The 23,576-nt window shown below is 36.5% G+C and overlaps 1 protein-coding gene across 1 annotated transcript in view; it reads left to right on the plus strand.

Annotated features, from left to right (window-relative positions):
• The window catches only part of LOC127634078 (receptor-type tyrosine-protein phosphatase mu-like), a 360,097-nt gene that overhangs the window by 328,249 nt on the left and 8,272 nt on the right, over positions 1-23,576 (plus strand). Inside the window, exon 19 of the mRNA XM_052113498.1 lies at positions 18,646-18,809. Within this exon, the coding sequence (XP_051969458.1) occupies positions 18,646-18,809 (164 nt within the window). The remainder of the gene's footprint in view (positions 1-18,645; positions 18,810-23,576) is intronic.

A 23,576-nucleotide genomic window follows, 5' to 3' on the forward strand; every position in this document is an offset into this window, starting at 1 on the left:
TAAGCTCATTTTCATAATTGCCATTGACACTATGACAGTATGTGTATTCATGGTAACACCACAGTGTCCGTTTGAGTGAACGTCTCTTTGCTTTTAGAGCATGTTTATAAAACGATGTGACTCTAATTAGAGACTTAATTACATGCAGCGTTCAGTAAGTAACACACAGACGCTGGGAGAAACACAAACGTTGGCTGATAGCGCGTACAGTCAGGATTGTTTCTGTACATACATGCAATGATGTTGCCGTAACGATTCTTCATTCTGTTCTCGTCTTTTTCACGAGAGTCCCACGGTGCCGCCTGCCCTTCGAAAAAGCTCTGAAAGAGAGCAAGAAAAACAGAAAAAAAGACGGTTATCGGAAAGGACATAAAATGACAAACAAAAGGTCAAAGGTCAACTCAGCAAATGAGAATTATGTTGGACATCAAACCAAAACAGTGACTTGAATCCTTATTAGATTTAACACAAATAAACATGAAACAGAATCATTTTATTTCTGTAGTGTGACACAGTATTTCTGATGGAAAAGATATTAAAAAAGATACAAATAAATGGATTTACTTGACAGAATCTGTTGATTACTGCAGAAAATAATTGACTCAAAAAGCTGAAATTATTTTACATTAATGCACTTACAAAGGAAATCTTTGGGACTATGTATTGTTATGTATTGCTGAATTATGTATTTAATTTTGCTATACAAAATTTTGTATGGCTGGGTGATATGGCTACGAAAATAATGCACGGGGGCAAGAAAAAGTTTGTGAACCCTTTGGAATTAGCTGGTTTTCGGCATTAATTGGTCATATCAATATAGACAAACACAATGTGCTTAAGCTAACAACACACAAACAATTATAATCTTTCATGTCTTTATTGAACACATCCCATTAAACATTCACATTGATGTGGGGAAAAGTAAGTGAATTCTTGGATTTAATAACTGGTCGATAATCGTTTGGCAGCAATAACCTCAATCAAGCCTTTCCGGTAGATGCGGATTAAACCTGCACAACGTTCAGAAGGATTTCTGGATCATTCTTCCTTACAGAACTGCTTCAGCTCAGACATATTCTTATGATATCTGGTGTGAACGGCTCTTTTGAGGTCATTCCACAGCACCTCAATTGGGTTAAGAGACTCCAAAAGGTGGATTTTATTTTTTAAAGTCATTCTGTAGTGGATTAATTCGATGTTTAGGGTCATTGTCCTGCTGCATCACCCAACTTCTACTGAGCTTCAGCTGGCACACTGCCACCCTGATATTATCCTGTAGGATATCTTGATCAACTTGGGATTTCATTTTATCCTCGATGATCCAGGCCACGCGGTCCAGGCCCCGAAGCAGCCCTAAATCATGATGCTCCCTCCACCGTACTTCACTGTTGGGATGATGTTTACATGTTGATATGTGGTGCCCTTTTAACACCATACATAGTGCTGCATGTTCCTCCCAAACAATCCAACCTTCGTTACATTAGTCCACAAAACGAGTGTCAAGGGGGTCTTGTTTTTGTTGGAAAGCAGCGGCTTCCTTTGTGACGTCCTGCCATGAACACCATACCTGTTTAATGTTTCCTGTATAGTAGACTCATGAACAGAGATGTTAACCAGTTCCAATGATTTCTTCAAGTCTTTATCTGTCACTCTAAGGTTCTTTATTACCTCATTGAGCATTCTGCTGTGTGTCATTTGAGTCATCTTGACTGGACGGCCACTTCTAGTGAGAGTACCTATAGTACTAAATCATCTCCATTTATAGACAGTTTGTCTCACTGTGAACAGATGTATATCTAACGGCCACTTCTAGTGAGAGTACCTATAGTACTAAATCATCTCCATTTATAGACAGTTTGTCTAACTGTGAACAGATGAATATCTAACGGCCACTTCTAGAGAGAGTACCTATAGTACTAAATCATCTCCATTTATAGAGAGTTTGTCTAACTGTGGACAGATGAATATCTAACGGCCACTTCTAGAGAGAGTACCTATAGTACTAAATCATCTCCATTTATAGACAGTTTGTCTAACTGTGGACAGATGAATATCTAAGCTCTTCTTTCCAGCTTTATGCAACAGTTCTTGACCGAAGGTCTTCTGAGATCTCTTTTGTGAGACATGGTTCACGTCAGCAGATGCTTCTTGTGAATATCTATATATAATTGAGTGATTTTTATAAGTCAGAGTAGCTCTAACCCACACCTCCAATCTGGTTTCATTAATTGGACGCCAGGTTTGCCAACTCCTGACTCTTATTAGCTTTAGTTGATGTCATTAGCCTAGGGGTTCACATACTTTTTCCAACCTACACTGTGAATGTTTTAATGATGTGTTCAATATACAAGAACAATATGATCATGTGTGTGTTATTAGTTAAAACAGATTGTGTTTGTACATTATTGTAACTGAGATGATCAAACCAGATTTTAAGGCAAATTTATACATAAAAGCAGGTGATTCCAAAGGGTACACATACTTTTCTTGCCGCTGTATGTGCACTTAAATGGTTTAAAAATGATAAGTTTACATTTTAGTAGCCAAATGCATTCAAAATGTTTTTAATTCAGATGCACCAATATACAACAATGCACAATAAAAAGGATTATTTACTGACTACATTTTTTGGGAACTAGCCGTCTCTCTTTACACTGAATGAAATGAAAGAGTAGAAAAAACAGAAATAGAGCAAATACAACCACCAGCAGCTGAATCAAACCAGACTTTTGTTTCCCTCCCGACAGAAACTCATGAAACATTTATTTAGTGTGAGGCGGCCGCTCTGCACTCAACGGCCGTGCAATTACAACTAATTATGAAAATAAACGTCAGCTCTGGCCTTTCAGGGCCGCTGGATTTGTCTTTTTCTTTTGCTCAGATTCTCGCTGTCATTTGGCTCTCTCAGAAGTGTGAAAGTGCGGTATAAATAGAGCGTAACGAGGCATTATAATCGCCAGTAGCCGGCCGTATCTCACCGGCCAGAGACAATTGATATGATTGCGGGTGATTGTGCACACTCCAGCTCTTTCAGTGGAGAAGCTGATATTCGTCTGAACACAATAATGACACGGGGTTCATCTGCAGAAAAACGTCTCGATCATCCGTCTCATTGTGATTAATGACAGCAGCGTGATGGCTGATATTCACGTCGGTAATAACAGCACTAGTGCAGCTCGGCTGATATTGAGAATGGAAGTGGAGCTTTCTGACTAACAACTCTCTGATTGAGGTTACAGTCGGAGTTGGGGCTGAGATTACAGCTAACGGTTATGGTTCTGAATGGGTATGAATCATATGAAATGTTCGGCAGAAAGGTCATCTTTGGGTCTCAAGTAAAGATGAGTCAGATGTGACCTGCGACGCACTTTAATATGTATGTGTGACTCTCTTCTAGTCGAGTAAACCCTCAGATTGACCTTACAGATGACTCAGAGGAACAGAAACTATCAACAGCACAACAACAAACTTTTAATGCAATTTCAGTCAGACGGTCGAAGCCTTTATGGTCAACATGAAATCTGGTGCCATTAAATCCTGTTATTTTGTTAACCACCTGTCATAGACACTTTTTCAGCCGTCTTGGTTCTGAAAGCATTTCTCTCTCATTCATTTGTTCCATAGTGGTTTCATAACATCCTATAATAACATTATAAGAGTTGAAGCAAACCAATCAGCTCCAAATCACAACATCACAAACTTTCAAGAAGCAAGAAAGTATTTGAAAAAGACTGTGAACTACAATCCCATGAAGCATTGCGAATGACGTAACCGAATTAATAATGATGGAAATATATACATAAGCATGCTAGATGTAATATGAGTCTCAGGTGTCCCCAGAATGTGTCTGTGAAGTTTCAGCTCACGGATCATTTATTATATCATGTTATAAACGCCTCTTTTGGGTGGAATCAAAAACACGCTGATTTCGTGTGTGTCTCTTTAAATGCAAATGAGCTGCTGCTCCCCGCCCCCTTTCCAGAAGTGGGCTGTGCCTTTACAGCTTGCTTCGGTTACTACAGCAACAACTAATCAAAAAAGGTATGACTGACAGGGTAAATACTGGAGTTCAGGCAGGACTGGGAAGAGAAATCGGCCCGGGATTTTACACAGCAACCGGCCCAAAAGATGAGTGGGGGGTGTTCGCTCTCCTTTTCTGCATATCACGGCACCATTTTGTGGTCCGTTCTGCATTACATAGTGGCTCATTTTAGTTTATCGTGGCCAATTCAGCCCATTTCGCGGCAGACCCTGATCGGCCCCAAAGAGGATGAATCTCAGTTGCCTCCGCCTCCGAGACCGTCAATCTGCGCATCTTATCACGTGGCTTGTTTAGCGCGTTACCATGGAGACGTAGCGCGTGTGGAGGCTTCACGCTATTCTCCGCGGCATCCACGCACAACTCACCACACGCCCCACCGAGAGCGAGAACCACATTATAGTGACCACGAGGAGGTTACCGCATGTGACTCTACCCTGCCTAGCAACCGGGCCAATTTGGTTACCCCATGTGACTCTATCCTCCCTAGCAACCGGGCCAATTTGGTTGCTAAGGAGACCTAACTGGAGTCACTCACCACACGCCCCACCGAGAGTGAGATCCACATTACAGTGACCACGAGGAGGTTACCCCATTTGACTCTACCCTCCCTAGCAACCGGGACAATTTGGTTGCTAAGGAGACCTGACTGGACTCACTCACCACACGCCCCACCGAGATCGAGAACCACATTATAGCGACCACGAGGAGGTTACCCCATGTGACTCTACCCTCCCTAGCAACCGGGCCAAATTGGTTGCTAAGGAGACCTGACTGGAGTCACTCAGCACACCCTGAATTCAAACTCACGAATCTGCATTGCAAAATTCCAGGTTTTCCAGGATGCGTGGTAACCCTGATAAACTCTGAAAAAAAGACTTAATATCTAATAATATAAATAATAATATATAATGTTTTTCTTTAAAGATGTTTCGATATTTTGACCGCAAAATAAGACAAAAATACAGTGCGTCATGGGCTGCAGTGCTCTTTTGGTGCACTTTGTTTCCCGTAATTCTCTGATTGATGGATGTTTATCTTCAGGATCATTAGGACATCCAGTATTGAAACATGATTTCTAAAAAACTGATGTTGAAATAACGCAGACTGAAGGGTTATTAGTTATCGTTGAATAGCAATTGGTCTATTGGAATCAGACTGTTGTGCTTTATTGCCTGGATAAAAATACGCAGCTAATCACATGATTTTTCCTCAAAACATGCCGGACTTTCAGAAAGATAGTTGCAGACGTCTTGTAAACCGTCACTGCTGCGGATGTCATTTAATGCAGATTGCATCCTTCCGATGCGTGATCAAAATGAAAGACGCTGTAATGCATTTTGACATGGCAGGAACGCCACTTCCTCTCTCTCGGTTTGCCTTTCTAACTCATCTGAGGGATGCAGAAACGGCGGCGGCTTGTTATTCATGTGCGTCTTGTGTCTGTCGAGACAGCTGTCCCTTCATGTTGCGTAAGAGTCAGCGAGATGAGCCTCGCAGAACCTTTAAACTCCTGGCAAGCGGTTAATGAGATGCAGAAGTCCGACGTGGACGCCGTGGCGCAGGAAAATAATGCAAACTGAGTCAAATGCGTTGAGATGGGTGTCAGACTGTAGAGTTTCCCACATGTCAGCAGAAACACACACACACTCCACAGATATTCAAAACGGTTGCACGCAAATGCTTCAGAGAATATTTGCAAAGTCAAGACGTGGAATAAAGTGCAAATTCTGTCAAACAAACATTCAAACGGGATCCTTGAGGACGCCGTATATATTTAGCTCTGCGACTGCAGCTCGGGTGAACAGAAACAGACGTATGAAATATAAGCAAGATTAGAAACATTAAAGGAATCGTTCAGCCAAAACAGAAAATTCTGACATTATTAACTCATTAATTTTTAAAGAGCTCTTTTACATATAATAGAAGTGAATGGGGACTAGGGTAGTCACCAAAATGACAATAAAGCACCATAAAAGTACAATGTATGTGTCACATATAACTTATGCTCTACAATGCAAAACCTCTGAACTTATCTGAGAGATTTATGGGAGGAAAAAAACCCAAATTTAAGTCGTTATTCACTAAAAATCTTCCCTACTCATTCACTTTCATTTCATGGAACAAGCAGCAAGTACAAACTTAAAAACATTAACTTATTGTGTTCCATTGATGAAAGAAAGTCTATGGAGCCCATATTAATAATGCACGAGTAATGTCTCATAATGCACCTTATAATCTGTTATAACATCTCAACAATTATAATACATTATAATACTATTGACCGTTATACATTAGAGTATAATGCATTATAACACAAGCAACATTTCATTTATCTGCAGAAGTTATAATGTATCATATATATATTTGTGATATATGTATATAATATATATGCTTTAAATAAAGTGACAAAAGCAATATCTTCTTATAAACATCTATAAGATATTTATAACTGCTTATAAGATATTTATAACTGCTTATAAGACATTATAAGTCACGCTGAATGTTATAAACATTACACATGCACTAATACATTAATAACACACGTTTAATGTACATTTTGAGATATGAATGAAACACGTGTAAAGCTACAATGTTAAAATCGATCAGAAACTGTAAATATGTTTGTTGATCACACAAGAATAAAAACTCAAACTGATTCTATTCCGAACTCTATTCAATAAACTTTCATGTTTGTGATCTTATTTAAGAAATAACTTCCATTATAGATGTTTGACTTGTGATGTATGTTAGAAGTTTATGTTATGACTGTTTAGAAGAAGATATTGCTTTTATAAGAACACTTCTAATATGATGACATCATAAAGACTGTTTACATTATACAGCACTTATATCATGAACTTTATGAACTTCTGTTGCGTTACAATGTTGCGTGTGTTATGATGTATTACACTATAAAGCACAACTATCAATAAAGTCTTATAATGTGTTATAACTGCAGTTATAATTATTTATGAGACGTTATATCTTATTATAAGGTGTATAATGAGACATGCATGTATAAATATAGGCTTCACAGTAAGTGTTACCAGAAAGTCATACAGGTTTACATGAGGGTGAGTAAATGATAACAGAATTTTGCATATTTTTGGAGTGGAAATATTTCTTTAAAAGCTGCTGGAAAGAGACTGGATTGAAAAATGATTCAGACTTTTCTTGATGGGAAAATAATCTTTTGAAATATAAAACTACGGTGCAGAATAAATGAGTTTCACAGCAGACTGAGATGGACTGAAATAGTCAAATAGCTGGCAGGACGCTCCAGGCGCCTTCTGTCCCTCTAGGCCACTCGCTGTGATTGGATGATCCTCAAAACCTCCGCCAATCAGATACATGACCAGAATGATGAGCCAAAACGATGGCAACGTTTTCTCTGGCAAAGCTAAAATCTGTGAAATCTGGATTCCTCAAGAAACCGGATGGTGGTAAGACAACAAATCAAACACAAGCGTATACAGTAAAACCTCCAAGGATGTTTAGTGCGGTATTACCATCAGAAATGGATGCCATCAGATATAACAGACAGATTAATGCAATATTCTGAAATGAAACTGATCTTAAATGACTGAGACGTCAAAACAAGCCTGAATAAAACACAGTTAATAATGCATGTTAAGATGCAGAGGCGAGCAGATCACATTATTATTATGCATCGCAGCGTACTGAAGCTGCAACAGAGGAAACACTGAGGTGTTTGTGGATGGATTAAAACGGACGGGAGCGCAATGAGAAAATAGCAACAGAACAGCATGATGAAATGTGTCCGCAAATATCAAACCCGAGACTTTTATGACGTGTTTAAAGTTTACTAAAACACATTACATACAGTATACAAAGAGTGTTTGGTTTTAAAATCACATAACCCTAACCGCCTCTGTTGTGTTTAGTCCCAAAATACACTCTAAATGTATATATAAAGTCCTACATTTGTGGGCTTGTAATTTTGGTTCTGTTCACCCCATACCCCTCCAAATAGTTTTATTGTATTCCACTAGATGGCAGGAAGTATTAGAGAAAAGTTTTTCTCTCCAGCACAATCCATCACAATACACAGATGTGAACTATAGGGGGTGCTCTAACACATTATACCCCTCACAGATGTGAACTGTAGGGGTGCTCTAACACATTTTACCCCTCACAGATGTGAACTGTAGGGGGCGCTCTAACACATTATACCCCTCACAGATGTGAACTGTAGGGGGCGCTCTAACACATTATACCCCTCACAGATGTGAACTGTAGGGGGCTCTAACACATTTTACCCCTCACAGATGTGAACTGTAGGGGCTCTAACACATTATACCCCTCACAGATGTGAACTGTAGGGGGCTCTAACACATTTTACCCCTCACAGATGTGAACTGTAGGGGGCTCTAACACATTATACCCCTCACAGATGTGAACTGTAGGGGGCTCTAACACATTTACCCCTCACAGATGTGAACTGTAGGGGCTCTAACACATTTTACCCCTCACAGATGTGAACTGTAGGGGGCTCTAACACATTTTACCCCTCACAGATGTGAACTGTAGGTGGCTCTAACACATTTTACCCCTCACAGATGTGAACTGTAGGGGGCTCTAACACATTTTACCCCTCACAGATGTGAACTGTAGGAGGCTCTAACACATTTTACCCCTCACAGATGTGAACTGTAGGGGTGCTCTAACACATTTTACCCCTCACAGATGTGAACTGTAGGTGGCTCTAACACATTATACCCCTCACAGATGTGAACTGTAGGGAGCTCTAACACATTATACCCCTCACAGATGTGAACTGTAGGGGGCTCTAACACATTTTACCCCTCACAGATGTGAACTGTAGGGGGCTCTAACACATTTTACCCCTCACAGATGTGAACTGTAGGTGGAGCTCTAACACATTATACCCCTCACAGATGTGAACTGTAGGGGCTCTAACACATTTTACCCCTCACAGATGTGAACTGTAGGGGGCGCTCTAACACATTATACCCCTCACAGATGTGAACTGTAGGGGGTGCTCTAACACATTATACCCCTCACAGATGTGAACTGTAGGGGGCGCTCTAACACATTATACCCCTCACAGATGTGAACTGTAGGGGGTGCTCTAACACATTATACCCCTCACAGATGTGAACTGTAGGGGTGCTCTAACACATTATACCCCTCACAGATGTGAACTGTAGGTGGAGCTCTAACACATTTTACCCCTCACAGATGTGAACTGTAGGGGTGCTCTAACACATTATACCCCTCACAGATGTGAACTGTAGGTGGCGCTCTAACACATTATACCCCTCACAGATGTGAACTGTAGGGGCTCTAACACATTATACCCCTCACAGATGTGAACTGTAGAGGGCTCTAACACATTTTACCCCTCACAGATGTGAACTGTAGGGGTGCTCTAACACATTATACCCCTCACATATGTAAACTGTAGGAGGCTCTAACACATTATACCCCTCACAGATGTGAACTGTAGGGGCTCTAACACATTATACCCCTCACAGATGTAAACTGTAGGGGCTCTAACACATTATACCCCTCACAGATGTGAACTGTAGGGGCTCTAACACATTTTACCCCTCACAGATGTGAACTGTAGGTGGAGCTCTAACACATTATACCCCTCACAGATGTGAACTGTAGGGGGTGCTCTAACACATTATACCCCTCACAGATGTGAACTGTAGGGGGCGCTCTAACACATTATACCCCTCACAGATGTGAACTGTAGGTGGAGCTCTAACACATTATACCCCTCACAGATGTGAACTGTAGGGGTGCTCTAACACATTATACCCCTCACAGATGTGAACTGTAGGTGGAGCTCTAACACATTATACCCCTCACAGATGTGAACTGTAGGGGTGCTCTAACACATTATACCCCTCACAGATGTGAACTGTAGGTGGAGCTCTAACACATTATACCCCTCACAGATGTGAACTGTAGGGGGCGCTCTAACACATTTTACCCCTCACAGATGTGAACTGTAGGTGGAGCTCTAACACATTATACCCCTCACAGATGTGAACTGTAGGTGGAGCTCTAACACATTTTACCCCTCACAGATGTGAACTGTAGGGGGCGCTCTAACACATTATACCCCTCACAGATGTGAACTGTAGGGGGCGCTCTAACACATTTTACCCCTCACAGATGTGAACTGTAGGGGGCGCTCTAACACATTTTACCCCTCACAGATGTGAACTGTAGGTGGCTCTAACACATTATACCCCTCACAGATGTGAACTGTAGGGGGCTCTAACACATTATACCCCTCACAGATGTGAACTGTAGGGGGCTCTAACACATTTTACCCCTCACAGATGTGAACTGTAGGGGTGCTCTAACACATTATACCCCTCACAGATGTGAACTGTAGGGGTGCTCTAACACATTATACCCCTCACAGATGTGAACTGTAGGGAGCTCTAACACATTATACCCCTCACAGATGTGAACTGTAGAGGGCTCTAACACATTTTACCCCTCACAGATGTGAACTGTAGGGGCTCTAACACATTTTACCCCTCACAGATGTGAACTGTAGGGGCTCTAACACATTTTACCCCTCACAGATGTGCTCAGATCCATAGACATTCAGTCTAATGTTCAGTTCAAGCAACACCCTCATTATTTCATTGAATATCTCGGCCTCTGAGTGGACTACAAGCTCAATCTAGGGGTCATTAGAAAGCTGAGATCCTCCTCTTTGTGATGTAACATTTAATCATCAATAGTCAATAACGTGTATTTCTGATCATTTGTTTAGCATGCTTTTCTTGCAGCATTTCATATTTTGTTCTGGACATTTTAGATATAATATTGGATTATTCACACAATAAAGCTCACAGACATGTAAACAATGGCTCATTTTATAGAAATCTGTCTAAGGTAAAAGTGAATATACAGTTTTTAGCTATTTGGGGCAGTTATCAGAGCATAAAAGAGATGTTTGTTTTTGATGACTTACAGAAATTATATTTCACTTTGTGAATATTTTGATAATCCTTAAAACTGTGATATTAGTGCAACAAAATGAACTGCACAGTCACATTCCTGAGAGTGAGAGCTTTCATTTGATATGTGACTTGTGTAAGTGCTAGTTTGAAGACTTTTATATACATATTCATATTTCTACCACTAGGTGGCGCTGATTTGCGACACGGATGTTTAAGGCCTTATTGTGTTATTTTAAGTAACATAAATGCAGAGTTATGAGTATATCTATGAAACAATAGCACATATGCCTGACTTGTGTATATGGGGACTTGAGCATTTTAAGACGTAAACTTTTTTCACAATATAGCGCCCCCTATATCAGAGTTTAAGAGGTTAAACTATCCTTTTATTTTTTCCGTTGAAGAAAACACGTCTTTTACTCTACAATTATTATACTCTACAAATATTATACTACAAATAAGCTTAATTATACAGATTGTCAGTTTAGATATTGACCCATCGTTAAGCTTGTCTTGGATACTGTTGCTCTTTTAAGACAAGCTTTACCGAATGTACCGTAGGATGCGCTAGAAAGCATTTTATCTGATGTTATTCTTAAAGAAATTTTAAAATGTACATAAAATTGGTAGTTGGTCATGTTATAATGCTTTATATTCTAAGATATAACTATGAATAATTTAAGTATTATAATACATTATAAATGTGGTTATGAGAATTTACAACATATTATATGAGATTTTACGAATACGTTATAAATATGCGCTGCATAGAACGTGATACCGATGGTGATTATAACGTGATAACATCAATGTATGTCAACAGAGCGGTTCCTTATGGTTTTACGTTTTCTTCAAATTACAAGGGGTTTATTTTTATAAAAAAAAAAAAAAAAAAGATTTTAACTTTTTGTTATATGAAGGTCATATAAAAATTTTACTGGAAACTTTTTACCAGGCTTCAACATTTATTTTTGGTATTTTCAAAGGTTTTAATATATAGATTTGAATGTTTTAGCATTTAGACCCAGACTTTAAAAATACAAATATAAAAACCCATTATGAAAATAATCATTTTTACATGTTTAAAAGCGACATAGTTTAGCATAGTTTAATCGATTAGCTGATTTATAGAATTTAAAAAAATGTTCTTAGTCTTTCCTTATTGTGTTTCTAATCCCACATGCAGATTAATTGTACAACCAAAAACCCAATAATAACAGAAATAAATGAAGATTTCGTGCATAACACGGGAGTTTTAACTATAAACAAGCCAAAATACACAGAGGACCCTTATTTTGAAATGTCTGTGCTTCCAAACAAAACATGCACTCTTACAAACATCTACGATGTGTTACAATATAAATACTATAAAGTAAACAATGTCACATGGGCTAATTTAATAATATTCCAGTATTATAAAATACTTTCTTCCTTTTCTCTATCAGACAAACTCAACAATCAAATGTTTCATAAATAAAAGTTCAACAATGTCTATGTGTCTTAAAAAAAAAAAAATATATATATATAATTTGCAATAATAATCGTGATTTAGTCCATAAACAGTGATGATGGCGGTGACTTGGTTTCGTTACAATCCTATACATGTAAATATTCAACAAATTAAGATGTTATCACCTATATATATATTCATCAGATTAAGGGTTTATCACCTATATATATTCATCAGATTAAGGGTTTATCACCTATATATATTCACCAGATTAAGGGTTTATCACCTATATATATTCACAAGATTAAGGGTTTATCACCTATATATATTCATCAGATTAAGGGTTTATCACCTATATATATATTCATCAGATTAAGGGTTTATCACCTATATATATCCATCAGATTAAGGGTTTATCACCTATATATATATTCACCAGATTAAGGATTTATCACCTATGTATATTCACCAGATTAAGGGTTTATCACCTATATATATTCACCAGATTAAGGGTTTATCACCTATATATATTCACCAGATTAAGGGTTTATCACCTATATATATATTCACAAGATTAAGGGTTTATCACCTATATATATTCACCAGATTAAGGGTTTATCACCTATATATATTCACCAGATTAAGGGTTTATCACCTATATATATTCATCAGATTAAGGGTTTATCACCTATATATATTCACCATATTAAGGGTTTATCACCTATATATATTCACAAGATTAAGGGTTTATCACCTATATATATATTCATCAGATTAAGGGTTTATCACCTATATATATTCACCATATTAAGGGTTTATCACCTATATATATTCACCAGATTAAGGGTTTATCACCTATATATATTCATCAGATTAAGAAATATCACCTATATATATTCATCAGATTAAGGGTTTATCACCAATATATATTCATCAGATTAAGGGTTTATCACCTATATATATTCATCAGATTAAGGGTTTATCACCTATATATATTCATCAGATTAAGGGTTTATCACCTATATATATTCATCAGATTAAGGGTTTATCACCTATATATATTCATCAGATTAAGGGTTTATCACCTATATATATTCACCATATTAAGGGTTTATCACCTATATATATTCACCATATTAAGGGTTTATCACCTATATATATTCACCAGATTAAGGGTTTATCACCTATATATATTCACCAGATTAAGGGTTTATCACCTATATATATTCATCAGATTAAGGGTTTATCACCTATATATATTCACCATATTAAGGGTTTATCACCTATATATATTCACCAGATTAAGGGTTTATCACCTATATATATTCACCATATTAAGGGTTTATCACCTATATATATTCACCAGATTAAGGGTTTATCACCTATATATATTCATCAGATTAAGGGTTTATCACCTATATATATTCATCAGATTAAGGGTTTATCACCTATATATATTCATCAGATTAAGGGTTTATCACCTATATATATTCACCAGATTAAGGGTTTATCACCTATATATATTCATCAGATTAAGGGTTTATCACCTATATATATTCATCAGATTAAGGGTTTATCACCTATATATATTCATCAGATTAAGGGTTTATCACCTATATATATTCATCAGATTAAGGGTTTATCACCTATATATATTCATCAGATTAAGGGTTTATCACCTATATATATTCACCATATTAAGGGTTTATCACCTATATATATTCACCAGATTAAGGGTTTATCACCTATATATATTCATCAGATTAAGGGTTTATCACCTATATATATTCATCAGATTAAGGGTTTATCACCTATATATATTCATCAGATTAAGGGTTTTGGCCACAGAGGAGCACAGAGGGGAAGAAATCTATCTGGAACAATCAGTGTTGATTTTTTCCAATAACCAATAGTTCCAAAAAGCAAATATCGGCACCGATTAATCGGTAAAACCGATATATTGGTCGAACACTAGTACTTGTTAACCAAGTGGACAAAAGTGTCAATGAAGAGCTGCTTTAGATGAAAGATAAACAAAAGACAAATCAACAGAAGCATCACTTGTGCGCCGAATATTTTTATAAATCAAGATGTAAAAAGTGTGAAAATATTATTTGTGTGTATTAAGGATGAATACAATTTTATGAAATGTTATGAAATTAGCCTTAGCAAGACAACCTTAACTTAACCTAATCTAACTAACCTAATCTAATCTAACTAATCAAATCTAACCTAACTAATCGAATCTATCCTAACTAATCAAATCTATCCTAACTAATCTATCCTAACTAATCAAATCTAACCTAACTAATCAAATCTATCCTAACTAATCAAATCTAACTAACTAATCTAACTAATCAAATCGAATCTATCCTAACTAATCTAACCTAACTAACGTATCCTAACTAATCGAATCTAACCTAACTAATCTATCCTAACTAATATAACCTAATCTAACCTAACTAATCTATCCTAACTAATCGAATCTAACCTAACTAATCAAATCTAACCTAACTAATCTATCCTAACTAATCGAATCTAACCTAACTAATCTATCCTAACTAATCTAACCTAACTAATCTATTCTAACTAATCGAATCTAACCTAACTAATCAAATCTAACCTAACTAATCTAACCTAACTAATCTAACCTAACTAATCTATCCTAACTAATCTATCCTAACTAATCTATCCTAACTAATCTATCCTAACTAATCTATCCTAATCGAATCTAACCTAACTAATCTATCCTAATCTAACCTAACTAATCGAATCTAACCTAACTAATCTATCCTAACTAATCGAATCTAACCTAACTAATCTATCCTAACTAATCGAATCTATCCTAACTAATCTATCCTAACTAATCGAATCTAACCTAACTAATCGAATCTATCCTAACTAATCTAACCTAACTAATCGAATCTATCCTAACTAATCTAACCTAACTAATCGAATCTAACTTAACTAATCTAACCTAACTAATCGAATCTATCCTAACTAATCTAACCTAATCTAACCTAACTAATCTAACTAACCTAATCTATCCTAACTAAACTATCCTAACTAATCTAATCTATCCTAATCGAATCTAACCTAACAAATCTAACCTACCCTAACCTAACTAATCGAATATGACTAATCGAATCTAACCTAACAAATCTAACCTACCCTAACCTAACCTAACTAATCGAATCTAACTAATTGAATCTAACCTAACAAATCTAACCTAACCTGTCCTAACTAATCGAATCTAACCTAACTTAATCTAACCTAACTAATCTATCCTAACTAATCGAATCTATCCTAACTAATCTATTCTAACTAATCGAATCTAACCTAACTAATCAAATCTAACCTAACTAATCTAACCTAACTAATCTAACCTAACTAATCTATCCTAACTAATCTATCCTATTCGAATCTAACCTAACTAATCTATCCTAACTAATCTATCCTAACTAATCGAATCTAACCTAACTAATCTATCCTAACTAATCGAATCTATCCTAACTAATCTAACCTAACCTAACTAATCTATCCTAACTAATCGAATCTAACCTAACTAATCTATCCTAATTAATCGAATCTATCCTAACTAATCTAACCTAACTAATCGAATCTATCCTAACTAATCTAACCTAACTAATCGAATCTAACTTAACTAATCTAACCTAACAAATCTAACCTACCCTAACCTAACCTAACTAATCGAATCTAACCTAACAAATCTAACCTACCCTAACCTAACCTAACTAATCGAATCTAACTAATTGAATCTAACCTAACAAATCTAACCTAACCTATCCTAACTAATGGAATCTAACCTAACTTAATCTAACCTAACTAATCTATCCTAACTAATCGAATCTATCCTAACCTAACAAATCTAACCTAACCTATCCTAACTAATCGAATCTAACCTAACTAATCTATCCTAACTAATCTAACCTAACTAATCGAATCTAACTTAACTAATCTATACTAACCTAATCTATCCTAACTAATCTATCCTAACTTAATCTAACCTAACTAATCTAACCTAACTAATCTATCCTAACTTAATCTAACCTAACTAATCTATCCTAACTTAATCTAACCTAACTTAATCTAATCTAACTAATCTATCCTAACCTAATCTAACCTAACTAATCTATCCTAACTTAATCTAACCTAACTAGTCTATCCTAACTTAATCTAACCTAACTAATCTATCCTAACTTAATCTAACCTAACTAATCTATCCTAACTTAATCTATCCTAACTTAATCTAACCTAACTAATCTAACCTAACTAGTCTATCCTAACTTAATCTAACCTAACTAATCTATCCTAACTTAATCTAACCTAACTAATCTATCCTAACTTAATCTATCCTAACCTAACTTAATCTAACCTAACTAATCTAATCTAACCTAACTTAATCTATCCTAACTAATCGAATCTAACCTAACTAATCTATCCTAACTAATCGAATCTAACCTAACTTAATCTAACCTAACTAATCTAATCTATCCTAACTAATCTAACCTAACTTAATCTATCCTAACTAATTGAATCTAACCTAACTAATCTATCCTAACTAATTGAATCTAACCTAACTAATCTATCCTAATTTACCCTATACCACTCTATGACCTTAATAAACATGTAAATGAATGCTGATTTCTAAAAATGTATAAACTTTGGAGCAAATCCTTGTTCATTTGTGAATGAGGGTTGACACATCATTTAATCCACAACAGATTTATTTAGTAAATACCGTTTTATTATAAATCATTTATCTAACAAACGTTTCAAGCAATCCAAACAGAGGCCTTCCACAGACTTCCTTCAGAAAAGAGCAAAAGCCTGTCCGATAATATGGCGGAAGGCAACTGTTGCTGATTGGTCAGTGACATTTTAAAGGCGGGGCTTAGTGAATGGTCAAAGACAAACTACAGGACAACATGGCAGGAGCTAACAGGTCATATTGGCAACTAGCAAGCAACTAAAACATCTAATGTTTACATATATCCAAAAATGTCATCTTACCTCATTAATCTTTTCCAAAGTTAATGTATGGATTAAGAAGCATGGATCGGAGGGAAAGATAAGGGAATATTTTAGTGTTTTCTCTACAAGCTCAATGACCTTTAAACATGTTAGCAGAAACACTGTTTTCACTGTTATGGACATTCATAATGAAGGAGAAAAACACAAGACAAGCAACTTTCACATGGAAGGGAGGGGGTTAGTGAGTGCTCTGACGGTCCTTCGCTGAAATCTACCTGGACTGTAGAAACAATCGTTATCCATAATGAATCGAGCCCTCCCGATCGTTATCCATAATGAATCGAGCCCTCAGGGCCGCCCCGAACCGCACACCGTGGATGGTCTGAACAGAGTCTTTCATTCAGGTGTGAGTGGTGAAGCCGTGCGTTCATGTAGCGGGTGATACAGGCAGAAAATAAACACAGAGAGGGTGACGAGCTGTGTACTCAGACGCTTAACGCTGCTGACATCTCACAGTTGCATTAGATGCTAACAAACGGTCGCGGCGGCTCGATCCCTCCAGTGTGTGTGTGTGTGTGAGTAACTTTCACAACCGGATGATTTAGTGCTGGCTGGTGCTGATTTCATTTTCAGTTTCTAGAGCTAAAGAAAGTGAACGGTCAATGGTTTGGTGATGATGCAAACACACGGGAATGACTTCTTGAATATTAAAAGCTCATGAACGGTTCATTCAGAGAAAGAAAACACAAACATCATGCGGTGATGTACTGTACAAAGGCGCGACAAAACGTGTAAATCAACATATAAAGGAGAATGCTCGAAGAATAGATGAAAACAATGACAAAGAAAACAACTCTTGAACTTTAAAGGGACAGTTCATCGAAAAATGAAAACGTAGTCATTATTTACTCACTCTCATGTTGTTGGAGTGTATGGATTTTGCTATTTTTACCGACTTCTTAACACCTGGAATATAGCACAAAAGTCTTATGGACTGCTTCTTTTTGCAGCTCTGCAGTCTATGAACTGTCGTTGTTGTGTTTCAATGGAAAAAAGAACGGCAAACATGTTTTTAATAACATGAGGATGTGTAAATAATGACATTTTTGTGTTTGGTGCTCATCACAAGCTTGTACGTCGAATCTTTGCAATGGTGACTCACCTCGTATTCCTCTTTGAAGCCGTAACCCTCGGCACATTTCATCTGTGTGATGTGTTGAAGGAGATCCGCTACACGGATCGCCGGATGAAGCTGTCCGGTCTGGTACGGGACGTCCACGGCTTCACATTTCTTATAGGAGTGAGTGTGCGACTGGACCAGACTGCTGGTTTCGCTGTTCATGGCGTGATTCTCATCTAACGGGACAAAAGCAAAGCCGGAGGGTCATACCAAATGACAACAAGGACATTGCTGTACAAACTGTAAAGGAATGGATGGAAAAAAGGTTTACGGTAGTTAAACGACAACTACATGAAGAGATGGGCATTGATAGCACAGGAATAACACGTGATGCTAATTTAACATGTGCATCAACAGAATGCCATTGAGAAACCAAGATTTGCATTCAAACACAAAACAGGTTTGTTAAAAGCAATTATATTTGTTTCAGAACTACCTGAACACTACGATCTACACAAAGACTTGCTATCCGATGTCAAAATGAGATCGCACGAATGGTGAAATGGTGGCATCCTTGGCGGACGCAGGGTTAACGGTGGTGGCTAACATGGAAATGTCCAGATGTGGCACCGTCACAACAGGGTTGGGAGTTGTGAAGCCAAAACCAAATGAAAGCACAGCTGGGGATGCAGGTGGCTGGAGGGTGTCACATATGTATGAAGAGGGCGTCACGGCCATGCTAGCTAATGGTGGCACAGGTGGACGGGGAGGGCGAGATGCGACACAAGGCCATGCGAGAGAGGCGACACGGTTTGAGGGGGGTGGGGGGGAGTAGACCCCACTGACAGTCACCCCCCAAAAAACACAACTTACCATTAATGGGCACTTTTTAAGACATAGGTTAAATGTGAAGAAGAAAAAGAGGAAAAGAGAGGAAACAGGATTTAAGCAACAAGATAGTTGAAGCAGAGTAGCTACACACGCTAACTTGACGTTTGTCTGACTCATTAACCATCTGATGTGCAAAAAAATTATGATACGAGGCCAAATCGACAAATGAAAACAATTGGAATAACCTGCAATAGAGCGCAACAGTCGGGTTCCGGAAGTAAACATGGCATTTAAAATTCTCCGTGGCGAAACGTTTTTAGCGGTAAGAGCAATACACCGTGTTTAATAGTTGAATTCCTGGTCAAGTACTACATCACCCACAATCCTACAAGCAACCGACTTCTCTCAATTGAACATTATAACGTCATATAAAATAACGAAAATGCCGACGTCAACAGATAAATACTTTTTTGTAAACGTTTTGCAATAGTGAATAAACCTACCATGAGTTCTGAAGCTGTTAGGTTTTTATAAGCGTTTAAAAAAATTGTTTAACTGACAAATTTCTGTTGAAGTATTAAATTAACCACCAATCTGAGAAGTCGCTGTAACCATGGGAACAGGAAACGCAGCAGGCAGGGTTGTGGCGAGATTATGCATTCTAGCGAAGGTTAGCTAAAATTAAATAACGTAAACCAATTTTGCGTTCATATCGGACCGTAATTACCACTTAAGACTATAATGTTCAAATTTTTCATCATATAAAACAACGAAAATGGTGACGAAGTCAACAACAAAAATAATAATACTTTTTTGTACATTTTGTGCAATAGCAAATAAACCTACGAGTTCTGAAACAGTTAAATTTGGTATATGGATTTTAAAAAAATGAATTAGTATAATTGACGAATTCCTGTTGAAGGATTAAATGAAGAACCAATCTGAGAAGACGCTGTAACCATGGGAACAGGAAACGTAGCAGGCAGGGTTGTGGCGAGATTATGCATTCTAGCGAGGGCTAGCTAAAATTAAATAATGTAAACCAATTTTGTGTTCATATCGGACTGTAATTACCACTTAAGACTAAAGATTTCACATTTTTGTAGAACTCGTAATTCCAAGTTGGAAACATAGAATTTATGAAAGCACCGAATTCTCTCACTTGACCATTATGACGCCATATAAAACAATGAAAATGGTGACAAAAAAAATAGTAAAAAAAATAAATATATATATTTTTGCAATAGTGAATAAACCTACCATGAGTTCTGAAGCTGTCAAGTTTGGTATATGCATTAAATTAAAAATCTTGTTTAATTGACCAATTCATGCGGAAATATTAAATTAACCACCAATCTGAGAAGTCGCTGTTACCATGGGAATAGGAAACGTAGCAAGCAGGGTTGTGGCGAGATTTGGTATTCTAGTGAAGGCTAGCTAACATTAGCTAATGTTAACCAATAGTGATAACATTTATATCACATCGGAATTACTGTAATTACCACTTCCGACTGAAACGTTTACATTATTGTAGAACTCGGAAACTTGGAAACTTAAAGCACCGACTTCTGTCACTTGACCTTTATGACGTAATATAAAAACAATTAAATTGACAACGGTGTCAACAGATAAATACATTTTTGTAAATATTTACAAAACGTTTGTTGCGAGATTTTGCATTCTAGTGAAGGATAGCTAACGTTAGCTAACATAAACTAACTCTGCGTTTATTTGAGTTTGGAATGACCTCTTCTGACTGAAACTTTCACATTTTCGACAAACTCGTATTTCCACTTTGGGAAACGTAGGATTTTAAGAAGGCTCAGACTTCTCACATAAATGAATGTTATGATTCATCTCAAAGTTTGCTGGTTTGGTTCATGGTTTCAGAACTCTTTCTAAAATGTATAATGGTGAAAATAATGGGTAATAATAATAATACTTTCGGAACCCTAAAAAATGTGCGGTCACTGTTGCGCTCTATAAAACACCTTACGCCCTCTTCTAACATAGTGAGTTGGCGTTATACTTTGCTTTCATTAATGATTGTGATGATTAGAATTAAGTATTGTGTGGTTTAAATACTAGCATGAGTATAAAAAAATGCAGTAAAATGTGTTTGAAGACGTTCAAACTGTTTGTGCCACACTGTCACGCCCCCCTCATCCGGTCCACATTATCTGTCCATGCACATGAGAGGTCAGACACATACGTGACGTCACACGCACGACACGAAATGCGGATGGGATGAGGTGAAGCTTCGCTTGGGGAGGTCAAACCCTAGTCTCACAGAGAGTAAAGCAGGCAGGTATGGATGTGAGGAAGCGTCATATCTATTTCCTGTCTGATTCTCAGAACACAAACACACTCAAGGATCCATTCTCATGTGTGCAAACAGAAAGAGCTTTTCTCACCTAAGATAGCAGTTGGCACAAAAGGGTCTGCCCATCAGATGGAGGTTAACAAAGAAGAGAGAATATAAATACATGTTCAGTCCATTGCGATTGAAGAGAAATCATATACAGCACAGCTAAAGTCAGTATTGTATTTGCCAACACACACTGATGTCAAATAAACATAGGAATACTTTAGTGTTAAATTGCAAATATAATTTACATTTAAATAGCCAATAGTTTTTAGTTTACGTCTAAATAACAAATAGTTTTAGATTCTGATTAAATAGCAATTAGCATATAGTTTACGCTTAAATAGCCAATAGCATTTAGTTTACGCTTAAATAGCCAATAATTTTAGTTTACGCTTAAATAGCCATTAGCATTTAGTTTACGCTTAAATAGCAAATAATTTGTTTACGCTTAAATAGCCAATAGCAATTAGTTTACGCTTAAATAGCAAATAATTTTAGTTTACGCTTAAATAGCCAATAGCATTTAGTTTACGCTTAAATAGCAAATAATTTTAGATTAAGCTTAAATAGCCAATAGCATTTAGTTTAAGCTTAAATAGCCAATAGCATTTAGTTTACGCTTAAATAGCAAATAATTTTAGATTACAGCTTAAATAGCCAATAGCATTTAGTTTACGGCTTAAATAGCCAATAGCATTTAGTTTACAGCTAAATAGCCAATAGCATTTAGTTTAAGCTTAAATAGCCAATAGCAATTAGTTTAAGCTTAAATAGCCAATAGCATTTAGTTTAAGCTTAAATAGCAAATCATTTTAGATTACGCATAAATAGCCAATAGCATTTAGTTTACGCTTAAATAGCAAATAATTTTAGATTAAGCTTAAATAGCCAATAGCATTTAGTTTACGCTTAAATAGCCAATAGCATTTAGTTTACGCTAAATAGCAAATAATTTTAGATTACGCTTAAATAGCCAATAGCATTTAGTTTATGCTTAAATAGCCAATAGCATTTAGTTTACGCTTAAATAGCAAATAATTTTAGATTAAGCTTAAATAGCCAATAGCATTTAGTTTAAACTAAATAGCCAATAGCATTTAGTTTAAGCTTAAATAGCCAATAGCATTGAGTTTACGCTTAAATAGCAAATAATTTTAGATTACGCTAAATAGCCAATAGCATTTAGTTTACGCTTAAATAGCCAATAGCATTTAGTTTACGCTTAAATAGCAAATAATTTTAGATTACGCTTAAATAGCCAATAGCATTTAGTTTACGCTTAAATAGCCAATAGCATTTAGTTTACGCTTAAATAGCCAATAGCATTTAGTTTACGCTTAAATAGCCAATAGCAATTAGTTTACGCTTAAATAGCCAATAGCATTTAGTTTACGCTTAAATAGCAAATCATTTTAGATTACGCATAAATAGCCAATAGCATTTAGTTTACGCTTAAATAGCAAATAATTTTAGATTACGCTTAAATAGCCAATAGCATTTAGTTTACGCTTAAATAGCCAATAGCATTTAGTTTACGCTTAAATAGCAAATAATTTTAGATTACGCTTAAATAGCCAATAGCATTTAGTTTATGCTTAAATAGCCAATAGCATTTAGTTTATGCTTAAATAGCAAATAATTTTAGATTACGCTTAAATAGCCAATAGCATTTAGTTTACGCTTAAATAGCCAATAGCATTTAGTTTACGCTTAAATAGCAAATAATTTTAGATTACGCTTAAATAGCCAATAGCATTTAGTTTACGCTTAAATAGCCAATAGCATTTAGTTTA

Source organism: Xyrauchen texanus, chromosome 41, assembly GCF_025860055.1.
Source record: "Xyrauchen texanus isolate HMW12.3.18 chromosome 41, RBS_HiC_50CHRs, whole genome shotgun sequence".
In the NCBI taxonomy this organism is placed as follows: Eukaryota; Metazoa; Chordata; class Actinopteri; order Cypriniformes; family Catostomidae; genus Xyrauchen; species Xyrauchen texanus.